Source organism: Sinocyclocheilus rhinocerous, unplaced genomic scaffold, assembly GCF_001515625.1.
Source record: "Sinocyclocheilus rhinocerous isolate Xijiao unplaced genomic scaffold, SAMN03320098_v1.1 scaffold556, whole genome shotgun sequence".
Classification (NCBI taxonomy): Eukaryota; Metazoa; Chordata; class Actinopteri; order Cypriniformes; family Cyprinidae; genus Sinocyclocheilus; species Sinocyclocheilus rhinocerous.
In genome coordinates this window covers 57,236-67,105 of record NW_015631074.1, presented here as the reverse complement: position 1 = coordinate 67,105, position 9,870 = coordinate 57,236, and the positions used below count along the sequence as shown (strand labels likewise).

The 9,870-nt window shown below is 37.4% G+C and overlaps 1 protein-coding gene and 2 pseudogenes across 1 annotated transcript in view; 1 reads left to right on the top strand and 2 right to left on the bottom strand.

The window, feature by feature from the left end:
* LOC107741558 (neuronal pentraxin receptor-like) overlaps window positions 1-1,301 on the bottom strand; it is a 2,170-nt gene extending 869 nt beyond the window's left edge. The window contains exon 1 of the mRNA XM_016554313.1: window positions 420-1,301. Coding sequence (XP_016409799.1) covers window positions 420-1,116 — 697 coding nt within the window. The 5' untranslated portion in view covers window positions 1,117-1,301. The remainder of the gene's footprint in view (window positions 1-419) is intronic.
* A 1,621-nt stretch (window positions 1,302-2,922) lies between these two features.
* LOC107741557 (DNA-directed RNA polymerase III subunit RPC6-like) lies at window positions 2,923-9,277 on the bottom strand (annotated as a pseudogene).
* The window catches only part of LOC107741556 (double zinc ribbon and ankyrin repeat-containing protein 1-like), a 9,036-nt pseudogene continuing 8,099 nt past the window's right edge, over window positions 8,934-9,870 (top strand).

Sequence of the window (9,870 nt, the reverse complement as noted above, 5' to 3'; positions counted from 1 at the left end):
GTTTCCACTACAAATACCATTACAAACCATCAAGTGTTAACCATTAAAACCATTGAAAAATAGGTTTCTGTAATGTGTTTTGGGACATATTCCATTAGGATTTAGTGGTTTTAACAAGCCACCAATAGAAGGCAACCACTTATCAGTAGAAACCCACAGGGTCCATCACAGTTTCCATTAAAACCCCGTACAATTACCATCATAACCAGTAAAACCATTACAAATTTTGTGATGGTGTCTATTGTTTTTTCAGCAGGGAAGTACTACAATATGAACAGGCACAATGAATTATCCCCCTGATCTTGAACATTTGCACGCATCCTTGCCTACAAAACCATTTCCCCTAAATACCTCCATGGCACCAAATTCCAAAAACCTTTTAGACTTAAAAAAAAAAAAGTGTTTATAGTGTCTCACACCAACCTCCAACTTCTCTATGCGATCTTTGAGTTGAAGAATTGCTTTCTCCAGTTCCTCCACAGCCCACGCCGTCTGCAGCTGTACTGCAACCGAGCTGCTCACATCGTCCCCGGCCATATGGCGACGGTTGCCTGCCCAAACCCCCATACTCCTCTCGTGCAGACTCCTTTCCTCCAGTCCGCTCTCACACTCCGAGAGTTTCCCGGTGAGCTCCGTGATGGTCCTCTGGTCCATGAGGATCTGGTCGTTTTGCTGCATGACGATCTGCCGGAGCTCCTCAGCGGTGGTGCGGAGGCTCCAGTCCTCCTCATCTGCAAACGGGTCATCGGCTTGTTGTCTCAAACCCCTGGATTTACAATCACTGATGGGCACAGGGGTACAAATGAGTCGATTGAGGGTGAACTGTTTCGGACTTGGCCCAGTCACGTCCCCGGTACTGAGCTCATTGAGCGACGGCATCTCCAGGCCGATGTCCAATCCGCCGCCTTCATAAGATTCAGCACCATGGAGAGCTCCGAGCGGCCCGGCGTGCGCTACGGATCCAGGCAGCGGCTCCAGGAGCGACAGTGAGCGGTTGCCGGATAGCGCCTGGGGCGCGGCGGCCGAGGATCGTGAATACACGCTGGCGATGATGCAGATGACCGCGCCGAGAAAAGCCAAGAGGCCGGCGGAGACAAAAACCACGACGAACTTCATCTAGCCGATTGAGATTTACAAAAAAAACTCTGGATGTAGTTTTATCGATGTTTAATATTTACAAACGGCCGGTTTTCACCATCAGAAGCAGGTCTGGATGAAACGAAGGTCGATCGCATCGGCTGTTTTTTCCTCCGCTCGCAGCAGATGATGCTGCGCCTCCTCCTTTTCTGTTGCCAAGTGCCCCTCTGGCCGGTTTCTATGGCTACCGCGCGCAATAGAGGGTGGTGAGAGACTGTGATGAAAATGCGTGATATGTGTCACATTGATGTAAACAGCTTTTGGGGTCTTCATCATCATCTATGAATACTCTGAACAGACTGCGTTACTGAAGAGAAAAATACACATTAGAACATTATGAGTAATTCTTGATATAAAATAATTTCGTAATGAATCTGTCACTGATATGACAAAGATGTCTGATTTATGTGTGAATGTATTTATGTTTTGTGCATCATTAATGTAACCTCACACTCTTGTGTTAAAAAATTCATAACTTTATCAGATATGGAAATGACAGTTCTGACCTTTAAGCTCGTCTAAATAAATTATCAGCTGTTTAAACATCCACTAAACCAGTGGTTATATGTGGTAATGATATAGTATCTTGAACACAAAAACTAATTTTAAATGTTTTTGAAAGAAGTCTCTTTATGTTTATTTGATTAAAATAAAAGTTACAAATATGTTTCTGTGAGTGGAAGATACATTTTTCCAGTGTATCAATGTGCTGCTTAATTTTTAAGTGGAAACCATGATACATTTTTTTTTCAGGATTCTTTGAATGTTAAAATAGACGGCATTTTTGAAATACAAATGCTTTGTTTTTGTAACAATGTAGAAATCTTTACAGTCACTTTTGATGAAATTAATGCGCAATTGCTGAATAAAAGTATTAATTTCTTACAAATTCTGACTGACCAAATATTAGAAGAGTATTTCATATACACACACAAAATTAAATAGTAAATTAAATATACGCCACCTACTGGTGTATCAATGTACTCCAGCTCATGTATTGCAGGCGTGGAAAGTGAAAGTGTTTCCATAATTGACTAACTAATACAACTTAAAAAAACATAGCTCTAATTACTTAGGCGAAAATCCCGATGACGTTCTCTTTCTAATATGTATGTGAAATAGTATCAGAAAATAAATTAAAATGTGAGAAAGATGGAAAAAAAAACATCAAATAAGCAATTTACTATATATATAAACCTTGAGTGTTTTAAAAACAACATCTTAAAGTGTCATGTAAGCAATTTACTCGATATATATAAACCTTGAGTGTTTTAAAAACAACATCTTAAAGTGTCATGTAAGCAATTTACTCGATATATATAAACCTTGAGTGTTTTAAAAACAACATCTTAAGTGTCATGTAGTCCACAATGCATTGACACAGAAATCACAATTGCAAAAAAGAAAAAAAAGAAAAAGTTATTGCTTAAAATGTGAATTTGTGCTATCATAAATTATAAAACACTATTTTTTTTAAATATACAAAATGTGCCAAGCATGACAATGACACAGTTTAAGTCTATACTGATGCGTTGTCTGTATTTCTTTAAAAAAAAAAACAAGTTCCACACTTTTCAGACACAAGGTCTTTTTACCTAAATAGTCTGTGGCTGCGCTGATTTCATGAATTTATTGATTTATAGAATAATCTTATAAAAACATAAGTGTCATTAACAATCTGCTAAAAAATGAATGCAGTGCACAAAAATGATAGAATTGCACAAACACACGGTCCAATATGCAGACTACCGATCAACAAATATGAAAACCTTTATTTATGGTTGAGGTATATCTTTAAAGACATATCTGTGGGTGAAGAGAGAAGCAATAACAAACAAACAAAAAAAGAAAAAGAAAATCAGTCTAATGTGTCCAAATTTCACTGACGACCAGATGGAAGCTGCTTCTTATTCACTTTATGTAGTTCTGCTTGAGTCATTAAAGCCATTAATGTTCAAAACATAAATAAAAAGATATCTTCAGTTGCATCGAACCGCTGCATTAAAAATACTTTCTCCACAGAGAAAAACAAAAGACATCCGGTTGGCTTTTCACAAATCTAGCCACTCAGCCATGTAAACACAGTTAGATGGAGCGATCTCGCCCCCTTCATGACAGTCATCAAACACCTACAGAGCAGAGAGTTACTACATGTGGTTAACTTAGCACTTTAAAGGCATAGTTCACCCAAAAATGATCCAAGATGGCCTGAGGGTCTGTTCCGATAAAGAAACAAACTCATCTACAATGCTAAATCGCCTTAAGCAATACCCCAATATTGATTTATATCATGCAGCCCTACTTGTGTACTAAAAGCTTACCGGACACAGTCCACATGGTGTTTTGACCAGGCCAGTGGGCTGAATTATGGGATTCACGCCCCTGTAGAGCTTCATCTGTCCATCTACACTCCCCACCGTCCCCTCTTTAGCAGCGATTATGGTCATCTCCACCTTGCCGTCAAAGATCAATGTGTTCAGAATGGTCTCAATGTCCTCCATGGACAAATCCACCTGCACACAGGAATATCACAACATATTAAATCTATTCAGTTCATGTTTAAAAAATCTTGAAGTGATAAAGGTACAGTTCACCCCAAAAAAAAAAAAAAAATGCTGAAAATATACTCAATCTTTAGGCCAGGGCTTCCCAAACTCGGTCCTGGAGGGCCGGTGTCCTGCAGAGTTTAGCGCCAACTTGCCTCAACACACCTGCCTTTAAGTTTCTAGTATGCCTAGTAAGAGCTTGATTAGCTGGTTCAGGTGTGTTTAATTGGGGTTGGAGCTAAACTCTTCAGGACACCGGCCCTCCAGGTCCGAGTTTGGACACCCCTGCTTTAGGCCATTCAAGATATAGATGAGTTTGTTTCTTCATCAGAACAGCTTTGGAGAAAATCAGCATTGCATTATTTGCTTCACCCTCTGCAGTGAATGGGTGCCGTCAGAATGAAAGTCCAAACAGCTGATAAAAACATCACAAGTAATCCACACGACTCCAGTACATCAATTAACATCTTGTGAAGCCAAAAGCTGTTTTTTTAAGAAACAAATCCATCAAGGCATTTTAAACCGTCGCTTCCGGTTAAAATACAAGTCCATAATCACCCTGCCTCCAGTGAAACAGTCCATCCCTCTTGTGAAAAAGTCCCTGTTGTCCTTGTACATCAAAATCCACCAACATATTTGCTTAGAACGGTTTTGAACTGGTGCTCGATCTGCGCATATTTCTCTCCTGAGACAAATTTTCCACTGGAGAAAGCATTTTATGGATAGAGGACTCATTTTAGCTGGAAGGTAAAACGTCTTCATGATGGATTTGTTTCTTACAAACATGCAGCTTTTCACTTCACAAGACATTAAGAGATGGACTGGAGTGGTGTGGATTGCTTGTGGATTATTGTGATGTTTTTTATCACTCTCATTCTGACGGCACCCATTCACTGCAGAGGATTCATTAGTGAGCAAGTGATGAAATGCTACATTTCACCAAATCTGTTCCAATGAAAAAACAAACTCATTTACATCTTGGATGGTCTGAGGGTGAGTACATTTTCAGCATATTTTCATTTTTGCCTGAAATATTCTATATAGATATTATTCACACGCACTTTGCTGATGCCAAGCTCACAGATGTATTTCCACACTTCATGAGAGTTGGCAAATGAGCTGTTTCTTTGCACCATGGGGCTCTGCTTACTGTCTCTCGCAGCTTCAGCCTGAAAATATACACATTTCTATTAAATTCAAAGTCTTAAATCTTCAAGATCATAAAGAAGAATATGAAATCTCACAATCTCACCTTACTTTGCAGGAACTTAAAGCACTGTTGGTTGAGAACCTCAACAAACTCAAATCCTGATCGCTATACCAGGCGCCTCCTGTCACAGATCGGTCCGGCTGCAGGTTGTACAGCATGTAGACCTTCTTCTTTGAGGCCTGGATGGGAATGATATTTTAGTAGGTCCGAACATTTTAAATGTTTAAATAACGTTTGGAGATCAACTCACCGCAACAGACTTCACTGCTTTGATAAGTTTCTTACTCTCAAGATTCTTGAGGATTTTATTGATTTCTGTGAGTGGAAGGTTACTCTTATATCTGATGTCTCTGCTCCAAATTCCTTTCGAAATCAGAAAACATTATGAGAGCCTGTTCTAGAACACCCCCAAAACAAGATCAAGACTTTGTAAAAGAGCATAATAGGACCCCTTTAAACAAGCATTCATCAGTATAAGTAAGTGGTTTGTTGAAAAATAAAACCAAGCTAAACGCATTGTGCAAATGATAAAAATGAAATGTACCTTTATTCCCAGCATCTTCTATGATCTGGTAGACTAGTTTTTCTTGATTATCAGAGCCTTTAACTTTACTGTCAAAAAAGAAACAGTATATTAATACTCATATATACTTTTTTTATTATTATTATTTGCATGTCCATATATGTGTGTGCACACAAACTACAAGTCAAAAGTTTTTGGACAGCAAGATTTTTAATGGTTTTTAAAGAAGTCTCTTCTGCTCACCAAGCCTGCATTTATTTGATCCAAAATACAGCAAAAGCAGTAATATTGTGAAATAGTACACACACATCACAGTCACTCACTGTCCGGTCTACCGTTCACTCCTATGGACTGTTCTGGACTCTCGCTACTGAATTCTCCTAGAAATACTTACCTTCTCTTCCTCCCGCGATCCTCCAATGACTCCTTGGAATCTGTTCCACGATCTCCAACGAAACCGGCATAAGATACTCACCATCAGAACTCGGATAAGAACCCTGGAATCTTTCACTGTGTTGACACTCACCTGCCCTTACCTCACCCGTTCCATTCTTCTGCTTCTCATATAAATAAACCATCCTGTTTTGCACTTACCTGTTGTGTCTGGCCTTGCTTTGTGACAGTCACATAATCCTTCAGAAATCATTCTAATATGCTGATTTTCTGCTCAAAAAACATTTGTTGAAAACAGCGGAGTAGAATTTTCTTTTAAAATTTTCTTTTAATAGAAAGTTGAGAAGAACAGCATTTATCTGAAATAGAAATCTTTCGTAACATTATAAATGTCTTTATCATCACTTTTGATCAATTGAATGCATCCTTGAAAAATAAAAGTATTCATATAATTTAATAATACATAATTTAAATATACTGACTCGAAGCTTTTGAATGGTATAGTGTATAATGTTACAAAAGCTTTTTATTTCAGATAAATGCTGATCTTTGGATCTTTCTATTCATCAAAGAATCCTGAAATAAATGTACTCAACTGTTTTAAATATTGATAATAATAAAAAAAATTATTGAACAGCAAATCCGTGTGTTAGAATGGTTTCTGAAGGATCATGTGACACTGAAGACTGGAGTAATGATGCTGAAAATTCAGCTTTGAAATCACAGGAATACTGTACATTTTAAAATATATTCAAATAGAAAGCAGTTATTTTAAATAGTAAAAAATATTTCATATTACTGCTTTTGCTGTACTTTGGATCAAATAAATTCAGGTTTGGTGAACAGAAGAGAACTCTGTAAAAAAAACATTATCTTAATGCCCAAAAGCTTTTGACTGGTAGTGTATAGCTAATTAATATGAAATTAAATGCTATATATATATATATATAGGCTTTACGTGTATTTAAAGAGACAAACCTTGCAGACTGAGCATCCTTAAGCCTGTATAAAAGGCCACTGCTGTTTCTAAGCAAGTCTAATTGACCCTGAGAACAGAAATATTGTATCAGACATGAGTATAAAAGCAGGGACACATGTTTCATGCATGTTAGCTGGAGCTGAACATCTCACCACACACAGTAGTCTGTTGATAGCCGAGGCCCACTGCTGCGCCTCAACGTTAGGCATGTCATTCTGGATGACCTGGTCTGTGATCCCATGTGGAAACTGCTGACACAGCTCTTTTATCCTTTACAGAGGGAAAAATAATAATTAAAAAAACTACATTTCCCAACATTCTCTGCCGCAGCACGAGAATGGTAAAATGGCTACATTATGTTGAAGCAGCGATAAAAAGCTTCCTGTTTTTGTCAGTTAGTGCCAAAGAGAAATAAATTGTCCATAGAATAAATTTAATTCATACCAAAACCATATGAACGCACGTGACGTAATTGACGTAACTACGCTTACGGAACTTGTACGTGAAGTCTTGAATGCAGCAAAATATACATTGGGCAGACTTATAGATAAATACATAATGTTGTAAGTTGATGTATAAACTCATACGCTATTAAAAAAACAAAACCTTATCATTGAAAACATTCACATATTACAACCACGATGCTCATCTACTGGATCGGAGATGGGTCAGTTTTTCCGTAAACTTCGGTTTGTAAATACTTGCAATACACAAAAAAGACGGAGTAGCTTTGATGGTAACTTTAATTGATTCTAAATCCATCCACACGTTGTCATCATATGTTGTTAACAGGCCATGCATGAGGATGTTAAACCTGCGCTCAACTGACCTATTCTCGATATCTACAGGGTCCGTGGACTCTTTCTTGACTAACTTCTGTCATTGTTCATTAGAAAGGAGTTACTTGATGATAAAGTGAAATGTCATCGTTAATAATTGCACATTCAAAGATAAATTTAAAGTTGAAGTGAATGCTGTATCGAATTCCAGTCTGCACTCATGTTCTTGCGATAGGCGGGGAGAGTCTGCACTGCTGGCTGCTGGGTTGCCAGATCGCGCAAAATAAAGACTGAAAACTGACTTAAAACACAAGACCTCAATCAGTGACTTGCCTCTGTTGAATAAGAGGAAATATGCATTTTTTTCATAAACTCGAAGTTATTTTAAAACAACTTCAAGAACTCACAACCGCGATTTACAACGTTTATAACCGAAACTAGTTCAGCGGACATGGCAACACAGACTGGCACAATGCGAAGCAACCAGGTTCATAACCGCCACCTACTTTGCTGGAATACTGTGTATATTTATTATGTATAAATAAAGACACAAACATACAGTATATATTTTGAAAAAATTTACATGTATATATTTATATTCATATAATTTATATTATATATAAATATATTTAATATATAAACATAACATATTTTTCTTAAATATATGCATGCATGTGTGTGTGTGTGTGTGTGTGTATATATATATATATACACATGCATGCATGCGTTTATATATACAAAAATATACACAGTACACACACATATATTATGTACACAAAATTTTTTTCTTTTATTTTGGATGCGATTAATCATTGCCCAGCACTAATATTAATATGTAATATTGAATATTAATAGTGGTTCTTATTATGATCAATGTAGAAAACAGTTTTACCGGTTTCAGGGTTCTCTAATGAACAGAAAATTCAAAAGAACAACATTTCTTTGAAATAGAAATCATTTGTAACATTGTAACATTATAAATATCTTTCCGTTCACTTTTGATAAATTTAACGCAACACAACATAACACATTTAATACAAGTATTTATTTATTTTCTTTCTTTTCTTATGAATCCATACACTTTTGAATGGCAGTGTAGCACGGTTTTTAAAAAATATTAAGCAGCAAAAATGGTTTTCAACAATGATAATAATGAGAAATATTTCAAATTAGCAATTGAGCATATTTGATGAAATATTCGAAAACATTGAGAAAATAATGCAGTGTTTTAGCAATCAATAAAATATTTCATATGTAAATAAGCATCTACGTATATCTCATTTTGTGTTCCAAAGAAAATAGGGGTCTGAGACAACATGAGTTAACACTGACAAAATTCATTTTGGAATGAATGAGGGTACAGGAATGGCACAGCTGTCCTGCGCATGCGTACTACTCAGTTGCTATGGGTTACGTGACGAACCAATGGCGCGTCCAGCTGTGTTGAGTGTATCGTTACAGCGTCGTTGGATACAGCGTTGCGTTAGGAAATATGGTTTATGATTCAAAATCGTAGCTACTTTAATCTACATAATTACTCAGGACAGTAGAGTCTGCAAGCTCATGTTTTCTATAGCCTACTGCACTTCACTTTTTATGCATGCGTTAAATGAAACAAACCTGTAGTAAAATCACCTATATGTAAAGATAGTTCAGAGTTTTTGGTCGGTATTTTTTCACCTGGTACTGCAACTTCAAGAGCGCAAACATGACAGCAGGTTCAGTGGCAGCACCTCAGATCATTCCCATTCGCCTGCCGCCTCCAGGAAAAGATCTCTGTAGAGATCAAGTCCGGTGAGTCAGTGCGGTTGTTGTGAGTGACACAGGCTTGTTCCTCGCTTGTTGATCTTCATGTGTTTTATGTTGCATATGTCCCAGACTCCTCTGATGCGAGTGTCCTGTACACGCTGGACGGTCGTAACCCAGCAAACATTGGTCCGACGGCAACGTCGTGTCCCTGGCCAAAAATAGTCGCGGTAGAATGGCATAAATCGGTAAAAATATGTAACACAGAACATTTCCTAAAAATGCATTCAGATACGTTTGTACATCTCTACAGTTCTCTGGGGTTGCATGTATAATTGTTACCTTGACTTTTAGCTACGTGTAGTACAATAAGTGATGTCCGGTTCGAATCAGTTGTGAGAGGACGTCCACTAGTGACGTCCTTTACACGTGCATTTATAGTCCATCACGACCCTCTATGAAATTCCTATGAAATATGCAAAAGCAATTGTGCTTACACCTTTGTTAATACTCCAATAATTAAATTAAGTGCCCTAAGTAGTTTTTAAGAGGTTGTG